The 16,509-nt window shown below is 39.7% G+C and overlaps 1 protein-coding gene across 1 annotated transcript; it reads left to right on the top strand.

The window, feature by feature from the left end:
* Nucleotides 1-532: 532 nt before the first annotated feature.
* On the top strand, nucleotides 533-11,406 carry stxbp6l (syntaxin binding protein 6 (amisyn), like; the record flags this gene model as incomplete). Its single annotated transcript, XM_080791386.1, has 6 exons — nucleotides 533-692; nucleotides 2,366-2,496; nucleotides 5,967-6,282; nucleotides 6,842-6,940; nucleotides 10,267-10,424; nucleotides 11,386-11,406. Exons 1-6 carry the CDS (start codon nucleotides 539-541, stop codon nucleotides 11,404-11,406), a joined length of 879 nt encoding a protein of 292 aa, XP_080647512.1. The 5' UTR covers nucleotides 533-538.
* Nucleotides 11,407-16,509: the final 5,103 nt, after the last annotated feature.

Raw genomic sequence — 16,509 nt, 5'->3', positions numbered from 1 at the left:
ATAAAAATAGTTACGATACCAATGATGATTCTTCTTCTTACACATTAAGTGTTTTTGCCCAAAGTAAATGACCATTTGGCATTTACAGACACAGTAGGCTACATGTAAAACATTTAGGCCTACCGGTAGTTCTATTTCAGTTCACCATATTAACCAAAGGACAGCGTTGGTGGAAAGTAACTAAGTACATTTACTTGAGGTATTAGTAGCCTACTTTATTTGAGTATTTCCAATATCCAGTACTTTTACTACTACTCCACTACATCTCAGAGGCAAATATTGTTTTTACTCCACTACATTTATTGAAAACTTTAGTTATAGTTAGGTCCTACTGTGTAGGTTTTGATAATTATTACAAAACCTACAGTAACAACTTCAGCCCTATTGAAAAGGCCATTTGGAAATAGATCTACAAGCTCACAATGCATCGCGATTCGCGATGAGATTCATTGTGAGCTTGTAGATCTGTTGTTTTCCAATAACTCCTATAGTCAGTTCTCCTGTTCATTATTTACCTGTTTAGGCCTTTTGGACTACAATGAACATTCAGTCTGCCATCAACAAAGAGGTGTTCATCCCTCGTGATGAGCGCATGCTGGTTGCAGTGGAGGTGCGGAGGAGAAAGAAGAAGAGAATGTCATTCCTGCCCACTGGTGGCAAAGGGGAATATGCAACATTCTTATGTCTTTCAGGTAACCTTTTTAACACGTTCATATAAAGTCTGTCCAAGGAAGAGTATGTATGATTATGATTCCCACAAATACCTACACATAGCTGATCTACAATTTTTATGCTGGTGGTACTGGACATGCATACAGTATATATGTATGCATGTCCAGTACCACCAGCATAGAAAATGGCTGATCTACAAGCTCACAATTGTATCACGAGCTCACGCATCACATTGTGGCATGTCGTGAGGTTGTAGATCAGCTATTTTAGCTACCGGTGCTTTTGAGTGGTTTCAACTTTCAAACCAGTGGATTCAAACCAACACCACAGTTTAAATTCCATGTCTGATACTGCAACGTTTTAATTACATTTTATATTTTTTGGATATTTTGCCAGTTTAGAAATGTGTTAATTTAGTAATTCAGTCCTGTCACTCTCTGTAGGCTGAATGAAGTGTGTTGCTGCTGTTGTGAACAGAAGCATTGTTACATGATTCATCACAGGAGGCCTTGTCTGGGCAGAACACAGGGGAGGCAGTGTGGATTGGGAAGAGCAACAGGATGAATGGGTTCTGACATTGTCATTGAACCTAAAGTATTGTACCGATCTCATACTGTGTGGAACCTGTGGCGGCCATAGATGAGCTATAGTGGCTAGAGGCGTCTGGGAGATAGAGGGTCGCAGTCCCGCCCCCTTTCATGACGATGCCAGGCCCAAGGACTGTCTAAAGAGGACGGGACGCGAAGACCGTAAGGGCGCCGCCATGTTGCTCACATGGTGCTCCATGGAAGGAAAGAAACATGCACAGTTTATTTCCTTCCATGGAGCATCATGGAGCAACATGGCGTCGCCCGTAAGACGCCATGTTGTCTTCGCGTCTCGTCCTTTTTAGACAGTCCTTGGCCAGGCCCAGGAAATAATTCCCAATGCATTTTTCCCATAGACATTTCAAAAAGTATTTATTTAAAGACCTTTTAAGTGTCGTACAAAGCCAACTCGAGTCGTGACAAATCATGACAATAAACACAATATGTTGGACCAAACAAATAATTACAAAGAAGAAAAACAAGAAAAAAAGTGCCGTTTTCTTCTTCTCTCTAATTATTTTTTCGGCCCGAAACATTTTGTTTGTTTTGATTTCTCACAACTCGAGTTGGCTTTGTACGACGCTTAAAATGTCTTTTAAATAAATACATTTTGAAATGTCTGAGGAAAATGAACAGGGAATAATTTCCTGGGCCCTGGTAGGGGGCGGGACTGCGACGCTCAATTGGAAGGTGGTTTGTTTGAATGTTGTCATTTCAGATTAAGACACTTTTATAGCAGAGACCTGAAATTGTCCCAAAGGACAAAGAGAAAAGGAGAGGGAGAAAGAAAAACAAAGATTGTCCAGGTCTTTTGTGGTTATAATATTATTTTCTTAAACCCTGAGTCCAGTAAAGACATCTTTGGTACTTCTCACTAACAATAAGGTATGTATTTGACAGCTCCCATGTGTACTGTAAACTCATCTAAAACTGTAAATAGGCACTCTGTCAACCCTCCCAGGATGTGGAACGTGTTAACGTTCAAGGAATTTAACTCTGGCTGTGAAATGTTTTCCTTTAATACCAAGGGGCCATGCATTGATTGAGACCTTGATCCCAAACTTGGTGAGGTCTGACCTCGTGTGTGTATATCCTCGTCTCCCCAGTGACCAATAAGAAACCTCCTCAGCTCCTCATCACAAAGGTCAAGCGCTTTGGTGGCTCCTCCTCCTTCACCAGGAGGTCCCAGTGGACGGTGGACCAGCTCAAACAGGTCAATGGCGTCAACCCCAAAAAGGTCAGCGGTGGAAAAAGTACTCAAATTCTTTTAAGTAAAAGTGTCAATGCCGCAATGAAATGAAATGCTGTTACAAGTAAAATAACGTAATTTAACTTACTTGAGTAAAAGTACAAAAGTAATGGTATCAAAATGTACAAGAGTAGAAAGAAGTCATGTTTTAAATGTAAATCTTTTGAAAATAGCAGATCTACAAGCTTGTAGATTAGCTATTTTCAAATGGCCAAAATGTACATAGGGCTGAATTGGGTAATGTGTGTTTTGTAATAATTCTCAAAATCTACAAAGTAACTAGTTAAAAACAAAGTTGTAAAATAATTGTAGTGGAGTAAGTAAAAAAAACTTTAGAAAATTGGACTTAACCCATTCAGGACACATTGTATGCTGGGCTATTCTGTCAGGCGGTGCTAGGTGGTAAGGGATTAACATTGAACGAAGGAACTTCTTCGGGGCCCACAGCAAAATGTTCTCTTATAGCGAGAATCACACTGCATACATCAAAAGAAAGCCTAACTTGTCCACTTCAATTTTAAAAAAAAAGATTTTACCATCTTCCATTCTGGAGATATTGACCTTTTTCTAACACCTGCTTTTGCCTGAACTCTGCTCGCTTGAACAGACAGCAGAGTTATGGAAGATTGAAGTTGACAGACATTGACAGACAGATATAAAAATGAACACCCCTGTGAAGTGAGCGGTGCAACTGTTGCACTGCTCACTTCACAGGGGTGCACTGCTCACTTCACAGGGGTGTGATTTTTATTATTATTACAGTATTAGTTTTTTTCTTATGAAAGCAGAGTGTCTTCTGTTTCATACGGTATATAGTATGTACATGTCGCTATAGGCCTTATTTTGTGAATTTTTAGTTGTTCAGGTCCATGCCTTCTCTAAAGTTCTCTCTGGTGGGCGCAAGCTGCATTCAATAACCAATTACTGACAAACACTACATGGGATCAATGTGTACTCTTTTCCTCCTAAAAGTAGACATTCAGGGCTTTCATTCGGTGTATAGTATCTATAGGATATTAATTTATTTGTGTTCATTTTTATATCTGCCTGTCAATGTCTGACTTTAAACCTTCATAACTCTGCTTTCGTGAGGATGAGGATGATGCGTGCCTAGCCTAATCTATCTCTCAGATCTGCTTTCATTGTCTCGATCGCAGTAACGGGGGGGGCAGCAAAAGTCTTGATCTGTGTAGGCTACAAAAAGTCCCATTCCACCGATCGTTTCAGAACGGTGTTAGTGATTTGTGGTCCGGCTGTGATGTCGACAACTCGACGAGGAAGGGGAAATGGCTTCCACAGAACACAACGGTTTAGGATGAGGAAATGTGTATTCGTTATACATTACAACCGCTAGTGGGGTAATCGTGTCGCTCACAGCGACTGGCCAGTCACAGCGCACCATTTCCTCAAACGCGACACGGAAACCTCACCAGCATTACAACCGGGTCGATGACGTCCCCGACGCATTCATTGCAATTATAATGAATAAAAAAGTGTTACAATCAGTCAATCACACGACCGAGCTAGTTATCGCTGACGGCTATGGTGATCCGTCCGTGACCGTGACCTTGACCGTGCTCCAGTCCCAGCGGCCAGTGTTTTCATGGCGGTCCCTCGATAATGTGATTTGTTTGTTAGTTCATAATATGAAGAAGGAAACCTGCATGATCTGTCCATGTGTGTTGCGGACGTTATGACGATCCGGTGCACTGGGGTGCAGATTATTCACAGGCAAATCGATGCTTACTTAGGTCACATTCTCACCTAATACTTCGGTAGAGTCAATGCGTATGGGCGGAGAATTTGCGATTCTTGCATATTTAATTTGCTGTGGTTTGCCTTCACACAGCTGTCATCCGCAGCAATTGGAAACGCAGCAGGGGGGACCTTTATCAATGTGTTCCATTCATAAACTAGCCTACACAGTGAAATCTATGGTGATAACATTATACTCATAACGTGCATGTATCGTGCCGTCTGGGACTGGACCCCCCCCTGGCCCCCTCTCTCTCGCACGCTCTCACTATACCCACGCAGCCACACACTGTTCTTTTGGGCATGGAGGCACAGCACTGAGCCTGAGCGCACTGATATAACAGACAGCAGCGCAAAATGTTTACACGTTTATTGAGATGAAAGTTCCTACTCCCCACTAGTCCCCCCTATTACACTGCACTGCAGTGTTTATGTGTTTTCTTAAGGAATTGATTAATGTACACGTCCTCATTTCGATCAGGGCTTCAGTCTCCTCATTCGACCACGTCTATCCACGGTAACGGGACATATTTGCGCTGCGTAAAATATGCCTTCTCCGTCTCCAACTGTGTTCAGCTCCTCACCCGCCACATTGTTTGCTTCATTTCCTTTATTTACTGCGGATTGCATTCACACCTGCACCGAATCGTAATCAAGTGCGATTGGAAGCGAAGCGAAACCCCCGTTTTTGCTCTGAGTATAATGCGGTTCTTTGATACGCATTACGATTCGAATGAGCCTTCACACCTGCCAAACGAAGTGCACTTTCTGAAAATGCGCAGCAGGATTCGTTTTAATCGCAGCAAAGCTCTCTGGTATGAATGAATGTGACCTTAGCCAGTTCCGAGATAGAGAGAGAGACAGACCACCCCCACCCTTCCTCGGGAGAAACCATGTAGAAACAGGAGGGGAGGGGGGAATCGAGTGTTGTGGTGGTGTTGGGTGAAATGTGACTATTCACACACACTAGATCATGGGCGTGTCCATTTTAGATCCCCTGACATCTACACGTAAAGGAAGCGGCCCGCCCATAGACCGTCGCCTCTTTTCAGGAGGGGGGGCTTTTTTCCCCTCTTTATTCCGGATCACATACGCGGATCTTTGAAGATGCGATCGGTGTCACTTTATATATTGTCCGGGCGCATAGAAAGATGAACTAAAGTATTCAATAAAAAAGCTATGTTTGTGTGTCTGGAAACGTTACTGCACCGATCCATTCATGGCGATAGATGTTGGATACTCAAAATAACACTATTAATTCTACGAATAAACTAAAGCAAAAATACCTCAAAATTACAATTACCTTACCACACAGAACAAGGTCAGGGACTCTTGTTCAACTGGGAAGGAAGCATCTAGCTGGGTCATATTTCATTTCATCGTGTTTTCTACTTGACTTGTTTGAATGGACACTGTGTGTATATCTGTTACATGCACTGCACTGGTTGCAACTTTATATTTACTAATAGTTGTTTATATGTCAGCACATTTAAGCTTGTTCTACTGTTTTACCTGATACTGTTGTTAATTTGTTTCTCATGAACATCAGCTAAATGTAAATGCATATGCATCAGCTAAATTTAAATGCATAATGTGGTGTTAAAACCTTTTTGTGGTTGGCAAGGGGATCTTGCATCCTTACTCTTAACCCCACACTTCCCCCGACTACGGTATTGACCCAGCCTATTTTGTCTGTCTTCCAGGATTCCGCAGATTTTGACCTGATCTTTGACAATGCTGCAGACGAGTGGGTGGCATGCTCCTCGGCAGAGAAATGTATCTTTGTCCAGATCCTGTACCATGCCTGTCAGACGTACTGGGAGGGCAGTCTGGGCACCAAGGTGCCAGACAAGAAGGCTAGAAGGAGTCCTAGCCTCGATGAGCAGCTAGCCAAAGCTGGCCCAAGTAAAGGGCAGACCTCACCGAAGCCCAAGTCACAGAGCCTGCAGGCAAGACGGAAGAGCTACTCGCCTCCCAGACAGACTGAGTTCATTAACTGTCAGTCCAAACTCACAGCAGGTACTGTCTGGGGATTATTGTAAAGATAAGGGAGGACCTGTCATTGTCTAGCTGAGTTTTGACATTTTCTCCAAAGTCATTTAAAATGTTACGTACCTGAATAATTGACTCAATGTTAGCTAGACGGCTAATGAAGATAAGACATTTTGTTTGTAAATCAATCTTTTCTCCAGGGACTATGATCAAATAGTCTTTTCATGTAATCTGCGCTCATAATGCATAAACACAACGATAATGTACATTTGACAAAACAGAAAAAGCCCACAATGACATTTTGTGTGTTTGATTACCTATCTGAAGCAACTTCTAAGTCCCTGTAAGTTACAATACTGAAAAAGTAGACAGCAGAGAGAGGAAGGGAAACGCAACACAAGTAATGGGCTCTTATTTGAACTCTGCACAGGAGCGCTTTGTCTCCATGTTGTCTCATCTAGCCTACACTTACACTTAAATCTCACCTAACGATCTTGCCATTGATTTTAGCAGCAGGCCAGAGAGGGACAGCTGATCCTGCTGGCTTGATGCGATATTTGTCTCTTTGTCGTGATTCTTCTACTAGAGGCCTGTACCGTGAACCTGGTCATCTATCGCTGCAAGGCCTTCTTCAACCGAATGAAGAAGATGATGGTTAGGCCCAGAGGTCGTTCACCTGCTAGAGGTAAGATGACTCAAAGTTAAAATGTTGTCTTAAATCCCTTCAGATGAGCTACTGTGTGCACGCTCGTGTATGTGGAGAGAGTATTTAAAGTTTAGAAACAGAATGAATTTTTTTTAAATGAAAAACAATCATGTTTAATATCGGCGATAAGACGGGACCAAGCAATAAGCCCATTTAAAAAATGTAGTCCTGATTCCTTTTCTTTCAAGTCCACGTGTAGACATTTTCATGCATTTTGATCAAAGATCCTGGGAGGAGATAGATTTGAACTGTTTAATCATATAATTCAAAATGGCGGGTGATCTAAAGGTCAAATACGAAAGTTGATTGGCATGAGGAGACGCATATGCGTATCAAAGTTTTATTGCTGACGGTCAATAAAACCGTCACGAGTTGGTTCACGAGCTATGCCTGTTCAAATGCATTTTCAATTGAGTGCTACAGTATAGCACCACCCGTTGGTTAGTGGTCCTGGGCTTTGCGTCCTCACCGTTTGGCATATATGCCCTCTACCATATTGCCAAGTTTTGTGAAAACCGAATGCACGGTTCAGCCAGAACTGCTGTTTTTGGCGGGAGGAGAAGAAGGAAAAAACGGATATATACAGGGGATCAAGATGTCCCTTTGGGCTGGGCTCTTAATAATCCTGGAGTGAACAGGATTATTACAGTAATCTATGAACCGTTTATGGCTCCAGCTGGCACCCAGGAGAAGCCCTGCAAGCTACAGGGTGGAGATAATAATTATGTATTTTATTTATCCATCATCCATCAGAAAGGGGAGATTCATGTACTGTGTAGACACATTTAATCAAGGGCTTCATGATAGTAGTTGATGGATGGTGGAGTTTACACTATATACTTTTGGGATTTTCTTTTATTATTATTATTTTTAAACAATCTACCAAGTCTACCTCTTAAGTTTCTTAGGCTGGATTTACACTCTGTTGTGTGCCAGAGTCAAATGCCTATAGCTGATCTACTTAGATAGATTGGTACAACAAAGTATAAAACAGGCTTTAGGTGCTGACAACGAGGATGGAGGCTGATAAGGAATCAAATTATCTTTCAGGTCGATCAGATTGACATAAGATCCACAATTCTCACGTCGTTAACAACTCCAAGGACTGATGGGCCGTGGGCTACTCCTTTAACCACATGAACACTATATACTTAGTTGACCAGGATCACTCAGGGCTCTATAGTAGGTCTGCTCCTTTTTCCCCTCTACACCAAATCTCCTCAACTGAAAATAGCAGATCAACACGCTCAGAGTGAGCTTGTGAGCAATTTTCACGGAAGGTTCACATCAGGATAGAGACCTATTTTAATGCTCTTTTAACTGATACAGTGTATTAAATTGAGGAATTATTTGATTGCTTATTTAGTTATTCATTTTAGAGAAACTCTTAGGCTACAGTCACACATGCTTCACAAGTGGCAGCTTCCCTGTTTAAAGTGTGGAGAGTCACGTTGCGGCACGTTGACAGTGTAAATACGCGTGAAGTCAGACGCCTGGAGTCAACCAATGGGACGGAAGCGCTGTGCGTTGACCACACTTGGCAGCCATTTCACTTGTAGTTATCTTTTCACACTCCCAATGTAACTCAAATGAACCACAAACTGGAAATCATGACGACACTGTCCAGTGCCCACAGCCCCGCAACATAGCATGGAAAGTTAACGCAGATGTGACTGTTACCATAAAATACTGTCGCTGGTTGTTTAATTGCTTTTGCACAATGGCCATGCATCTCAGCATACTTCTGCCATGTGGGTATCTGTAAGCCTAAACCTTTAGGTCACTGCCAGCATCCATCCATCCTTTTAGTGACATGATGCTTCAGTCTGCCCTAGCCTTTCCTCTTCCACGTATTTTTTTTCTTTTCTTTTTTTCTGTCCATTGTCCTCCGCTCTGGGCTTCACCTCGCTGCCTCAACAGAGAATGGCTCCTCTATGATGCGACTGCCCAAATGAGAGGACACTTTGTGTTTGGCAGGGCACAATGGCCAGCCTTTTAGGAAGCCCAGGGCAGTGACACTGAGGAGGAGAGCAGCGCACCATTGAACCCCCTGACAGGGGCCTGATATTGTAATGGGTGGGAGAGGTGCCAGGCTGCTTGTGGGGCAGAGAGTCACAAATCAACAGCAGCTGAGCACGTCGCAGTGCCCTCGGCCTCAGCCGACCGGAGGAATGGGATTTCATGGTGAAAGGATGCCGGGTTAGCGTTGGGTCCAGTGCTGGAAGTAGTGCTCAAACATTTTACTTAAGTAAAAGTATCAATACCCTATTGTAGTAAATTGTACAAAAATACTTGTTCGGTGTTCAAAAGTACTAAAGTATTGACCAATATTATTAAAGTACCAAAAAAAGTAGCCTACTCATTGTGCAGAAGGTCCCATTTCATAAGTTTTGAAATTATTAAATGTATACAAAACCTGAAAACAGCATATCTACAAGCTTGCAACGTGAGCTTGTACCATGGCTTGTACCGGTTTTCAAATGGCGTAAATGTATATTGGGCTGAAGTGGTTAATGTTTGTTTTGTAATAATCTTTATGTCTACAAAGTAACTAGTAACTAAAGTTTACAAATAATTGGAGTAAAAGTATAATATTTTCCTCTGATATGTAGTGGAGTAGAAGTAAAAGTAAAGGAAATAACTGCAGTAAAGTAAGTACAATAAATTGATTTGTCTTAAAACAACTTAAAGCTGCACTCAGTTACTTTCACATCCTACCAGGAATCATTCTGATGCTGAACCTGGTCCCCCGCGCAAGTGCTGACATTGTTTTTACCACTATAGAGCACACCTGCTTTTTTTGCATTTTGCATTTTGCCCACATGTCAACCAATAGTGGTCTTACAACATTTAAATGTATCAACAATAAAATAAAAGGTAGACCAAATACAAACACCGGAAAATAAATGTATTGAAATTGATTATCCCCATGTCCAGTGGCACCTGATGCAAATAAGGACCATTTATGCCATAAATACAGTAAATAATAATTCAACATGTGTCGCAGACATATTCATGTACAATGTTTTATATCATGTGATGGGCTGTGCAGTTTCTATCACAGTTTTAGTTTACTCAACTCATAAATTATACCATATAATTCAGTGTTCTATTCAGAATAATTACATTTCAATTAACTCAAGTCGTTAAGGTAAAAGTTGACATAAATATATTGTGCATATACAAATGGAGACTCATATAGCAAATTAATCCATACTATCATTTTACTCACAATTGTGTAACATTATCAGCTCTGCTGAAAATCTACTCTTTACTAAAACCTATCTTTCTGTTTTAACGTACAGGTCAGGCTGGGCAACACCTCCCAGGGGGCACTCTGGGTAGTGTAGTCCAAAAGGCCCACCAGGCTCTGGGTGAGCGTGGAGAGAAACTTAAGACTGCTGAGGAAAAGACCATTAACTTGATGCACAAAGCCCAGAAGTTTGCTGACTCCGCTCACAAGGTGACGTGTCTGTAATAAATGATTACAACCTTACACTTTGTTGACACCGAATGTGTCAATTTGTTATTAAAGGTCTTTCCTTCAGTGGTCAAAGGGTTACTGCCTTTGTTTTAATTAATGATGTTGGTTTGTGTGCTGCTCTACAGCGTGTTAATTCTAAATGTCTCATAAAAGTAATTTTTGTGGTCCCATTCCACATGCACTTGTCTAACCCATGCCCACAAGAAATGCAGATGATTACATTTAGTATCCTTCAAAGGGTAACGGGTACGGTCCCCCCTTTTCCATCTCGCCCCACTACTTTACCTAGCTGTAAATAACAAACATAATTCATGTTTGTGATTATATGAAAGGTATTATCATATTCATCCATCCATCCATCTTCAACCTCTTATCCGTAGTCGGGTCGCGGGGGCAACGGCTCCACCAGAGTGACTTCCTCCATATTAATTTATCATTAAGTTCACTCTGTATATCCACAGGCGTAATAGCATGATGATGCCATATACAAAACATGGACTACATGTAAGAAATGTGTTTAATAAAAACGAAATTAACTGCTAGAAGGTCCCAAATTAACTTAATTAAGCAGTCACCGTCTCATGTCATGTTATTCTTTCTTAATTTTACAGAGTATAGAGATCGACTACTATACAATCAAATAAATCTGTATACAAGATAATTTCAGATTTCAGAGAGGGAGGGAAATACTAAATTAACTGTTAACTACATTAAAACATTTCACAGGGGCGAGTTGGTAAAGCTGCGAGTCGTTTGGTATGCCTTCAAAGCCATAATATCATGGCTGGTCTTACTGGACCAGATGGCTCCTAATCCTTAATTTAGGATGTACATTTTAAATTGACAGAATTAAACACAGTTCAAAAGCATTAAAATGCAACAATTCCATTATTGTTTTGTAGTTTGTCGTTTAATTCCATTGTTCACTTTCTCCTTCTAGGTGGCCCTGAAAAAGAAGTAAAGTCGCCTTGGAGGACCTGTGGAACCATTCTTATAACACTCACACTAATGTTTACTTTAGAAAGTCTGTGGCTTCTCTGAGGAGAAGACTTAGGGAAGCTGACACTGACTCAAACCATGTTTGTTGTCTGTAAGCGAGCAAATGCATAACTTTTACAATTGACTGCAGTGGAGAGGATGGAAATCCAGGGTTAAACCAGTGACCTTTCACCTCCTGGCTAAAACACGTGACCCCTATGAGGATGCTTTGACTCGAGCCATGATGGAGTGATGCAACTGGATAGCAAAACTGTGTCCCAGTGCTCCCACTGTAACTCTACTAGTTTGAGCTTTTACTTTGAATGTGGAGGTCCAGTTATGCCTCGCTTGCTAAACAGAACCGTTAGATCCTTGTATTGGAACATTTTGCTGCACTTGAATAATCAGGCTTCACATATCCTCTGTGTTAGTCAAAGGAAGTAGAAGAGTGTGCCTTTAATTAATTTAACATGCTAAACATTTGTCTTTTTGGATTTGTTTTTATTCCTATATCCCTTTTAAAAGCTAGTGTGGGCATTCTGCACTACCATGTACTGTATATATTATCTTTTAATTGTATGAGATCTTTTGTTTTACTGTAGCACTTGTAGTTAGATTTCAGTTAGATTTTTGTTACTCACTATAAATGCTTTATAGTGTAAATTAGTTTTCATCCGTACTTTCCATCGGTTCCGGTTCTGTGTATAGTGTACTTGTTTGTGTGTGAAGTGGCAAACTGTGTCTGTGAATGTCTACAATATTGAAGTAGGTCACATTAAGTTTGTATTGTCATAAATGTTGTCATGTCTAAATGGTCGTTCTATGTTTGTGCCGACATCGACTTTACTGTAACAAACTGTTGATTTGTCTTATCTGTAAGTGTTCTTGTTCTTGTATATGGCTGTGAAAATCCCTCTTTCGTCTGTAAGTGTTGTCTGTATATGGCTGTGAAAATCCCTCTTTCGTCTGTAAGTGTTGTCTGTATATGGCTGTGAAAATCCCTCTTTCGTAGACTGTAAGTGTTGTCTGTATATGGCTGTGAAAATCACTCTTTCAGAAGATTGGTCTGTGTTGTAGAGAGTCGAGTGAAGGTGGATCAGTTAGTACAAGTATGTTTGTGGAACCATGTTTACATCTACAATAAGAGAAGTTCCATCATGAGCAGAGGACGTGAACCTCAGAATGTTTGGAAGCAAGAGTCAGGGATGAGTTTTAAGATGTAGAAATGAAGCATTGAGCCCATTTTATACCATTAAGTGGTTTAGCTTAATTGTTGGATTTGAACAAATGGGTTTAGATTTGACCTTGGACTGTTTTTGACTAACAATTACAACAAAAAGTTTGAGTCTTGGTGCTTTAGTTACTACTAACTAAGTGCCATTCAGGATTTTATGTAGCCTAACATGTTATGTAAACTTATGTGTCTCTGAATTTGATGTGAGAAAGAAATTAATCCGTTGGCACTGATGTCTTTTACCCAAATAAAAGAGAATGTGAACTATTAGTGTATTTATTGTGTCCTGGATGTGGCTGTATGTTTTCTAACCACCAGATGGCATCCACACTGCAAAAAAGTTTCCACAGGTTTCAAACTATCAAAGGTTATATTGTGCAGATAACTTTTTCAGCCAGTGCTAATATCATGTGTGACATAATTATATCTGACAAATACCAATGCATGTTCTAGCTACATTAGCCCCGTATGTGCCCTCTCCCTACGCTCATTCTGTAGAGAGGGCACATATGGGGCTATAGCTACATGAAAAATGAATGATAGTCACAGATTAAAGATTGTGCTGTGCTGTGTGAATGGTGTTTCTAGGTGAAAGTGATTTTTTGCCAAAATCTGCCATTGAGCCCCATTATAAAAGTCTTAAATTCATCATTCATCACAACACAATAAATAAATCTGAATGAAGTTATCTTTAATTACATTATTATAAGTAATACTATTAGAGTTGTACTATTACTCGAACGAAAATAAAAGCTTGGGGGGGGGGGGGGGGGGGATGCAATGCAAATGAAGTGTATCCCTATTCCCTGACATAATTTTATAGCTAAACGGACAGAATTCTATTTTATTTGAATGATGAAACCCAGCTGCCATAAATAGTTGGAAATGGAAATTGCGGAAGCGGAAATTGCGGAAATTGCGGAAATGGTGGAAATGGAAATTGCGGAAATTGCGGAAATGGTGGAAATGGAAATTGCGGAAATGGTAATTGCGGAAATTGCGGAAATGGTGGAAATTGCGGAAATGGTGGAAATTGCGGAAATGGAAATTTAGGAAATTGCGGAAATGGAAATTGCGGAAATTGCGGAAATTGCGGAAATGGTAATTGCGGAAATTGCTCTTCAGTTATAGCTATCTATTTTCAGGTAGATTGTTTTATTTTACTCAGTCAGCCATATCACTACTCATTTTTTTTCATGAAAAAGGTCATAGCTGGGTAATCTATTTTCAGGCAAATTGTGTTTATTGTATTTTATTTTACTCAGCCATAACAATTTCTTTTCTGTTAACCAACTTGCTGGCTGGCAGGCAGGCAGACAGCTACTCATAGACAGGCAGACAGACAGCTACTCATGGACAATTAGGCAGGCAGGCAGACAGCTACTCAGACAGGCAGACAAATAACTACTCATGGACAGACAGACAGACAGACAGGCAGGCAGGCACTAGCGCGCAGGGTCCGGCCCATTCCTCTCTGTTATGTCATATGACGAGCATTTAACTTTTAATATCACAATTATTGTAGCTAATCTTTAACTGAATCTGGAAGTATTCCTTTATTAAATGATTCTTCATAGTCTGGAATTGTAACTGATCAATTTTCTTTTGTGACTTTCGCCTTTATTTTATATGGAGGGACAGTCAGTGGTGTAAACTTTATTTATATAGCACATTTCATACATAAAATGCAACTCTGTCACATTCTGTCTCTCCCTCAGTCTCCACACTGGCCTCCCATATCCCATTCCAGCACACCCAGTTCCATTTACACACCTGTCAACTACCTAATCAGCCCAGCAGTGAACACTTCTCCAATCAACCTGCTCACTATAAAACTGGACTCAGTACAAACACTCATTGTCAGTTCATAACCTGTGTCACAGATGTCCTGCCTGTTCATGTGTTGACTTTGATGTCATTCTGATTCATGCCTGATTCCTACCTGCATTCCCCTGTGTAAGATATCTCGTAATTCTTTATTAAATACTTTATTATTATACTCTAGTTTGTTGTGACTTTGCTCCTGGGTTCAACTCTGTCTGCATCCTTGACAACTAAAGTACTTCACATATTAAACTTTATTTATATAGCACATGTCATACATAAAATGCAACTCAAAGTACTTCACATGAAAATAAAATAAAAAATAACAAGCAGCGGAATGCCAGAAACAAAAAGTAGGTCAATCTACAATTAGCAAATAAAAATAGCAATACAAAACTAAAACATTAAATTTGTATTGGATAATACATTTTAAATTGATATTATTAGATATTCTTTATTGACATTTATAATTAAATTGGTGTCTTTACACTGTAGAATCCATTGTTGTTTGTTTCTGTTGCTTAACTCTGTTGCTTTAACTACATATAAGTGTCTATTTGTTTGTCTCTAAATGTTTTGATGAATTGAACAATGCCCTTTGTTCAATTCATGCCATACTATAGCACGCAGTTTTTCATCATTTTTGAGGATTTGAAGAAAATTCAAAATTTCAAAAAACATGGGTTATAGCCCATCGTTTTTTGAATTTTTGAAAAAAATGTTATCCTCATTTTTCATCATTTTTGAACATGGGCTATAGCCCCTACCGTACGGCATACTATAGCACGCCGTTTTTCATCAATTTTGAGGATTTGAAGAAAATTCAAAATTTCAAAAAACATGGGTTATAGCCCATCGTTTTTTGAATTTTTGAAAAAATGTTATCCTCATTTTTCATCATTTTTGAACATGGGCTATAGCCCCTACCGTACGGCATACTATAGCACGCCGTTTTTCATCATTTTTGAGGATTTGAAGAAAATTCAAAATTTCAAAAAACATGGGTTATAGCCCATCGTTTTTTGAATTTTTGAAAAAAATGTTATCCTCATTTTTCATCATTTTTGAACATGGGCTATAGCCCCTACCGTACGGCATACTATAGCACGCCGTTTTTCATCATTTTTGAGGATTTGAAGAAAATTCAAAATTTCAAAAAACATGGGTTATAGCCCATCGTTTTTTGAATTTTTGAAAAAAATGTTATCCTCATTTTTCATCATTTTTTAACATGGGCTATAGCCCCTACCGTACGGCATACTATAGCACGCCGTTTTTTCATCATTTTTGAGGATTTGAAGAAAATTCAAAATTTCAAAAAACATGGGTTATAAACTTATAGCCCATTGTTTTTTGAATTTTTGAAAAAAATGTTATCCTCATTTTTCATCATTTTTGAACATGGGCTATAGCCCCTACCGTACGGCATACTATAGCACGCCGTTTTTCATCATTTTTGAGGATTTGAAGAAAATTCAAAATTTCAAAAAACATGGGTTATAGCCCATCGTTTTTTGAATAAAAAATGTTATCCTCATTTTTCATCATTTTTGAACATGGGCTATAGCCCCTACCGTACGGCATACTATAGCACGCCGTTTTTCATCATTTTTGAGGATTTGAAGAAAATTCAAAATTTCAAAAAACATGGGTTATAGCCCATCGTTTTTTGAATTTTTGAAAAAAATGTTATCCTCATTTTTCATCATTTTTGAACATGGGCTATAGCCCCTACCGTACGGCATACTATAGCACGCCGTTTTTCATCATTTTTGAGGATTTGAAGAAAATTCAAAATTTCAAAAAACATGGGTTATAGCCCATCGTTTTTAGATTTTTTGAAAAAAATGTTATCCTCATTTTTCATCATTTTTGAACATGGGCTATAGCCCCTACCGTACGGCATACTATAGCACGCCGTTTTTCATCATTTTTGAGGATTTGAAGAAAATTCAAAATTTCAAAAAACATGGGTTATAGCCCATTGTTTTTTGAATTTTTGAAAAAAATGTTATCCTCATTTTTCAT

Source organism: Protomyctophum bolini (assembly GCF_963924005.1).
Source record: "Protomyctophum bolini genome assembly, chromosome: 19".
NCBI classification, from domain to species: Eukaryota; Metazoa; Chordata; class Actinopteri; order Myctophiformes; family Myctophidae; genus Protomyctophum; species Protomyctophum bolini.
The sequence above is the reverse complement of the archived record's forward strand: the minus strand, read 5'-3'. Positions and strand labels throughout refer to the sequence as shown.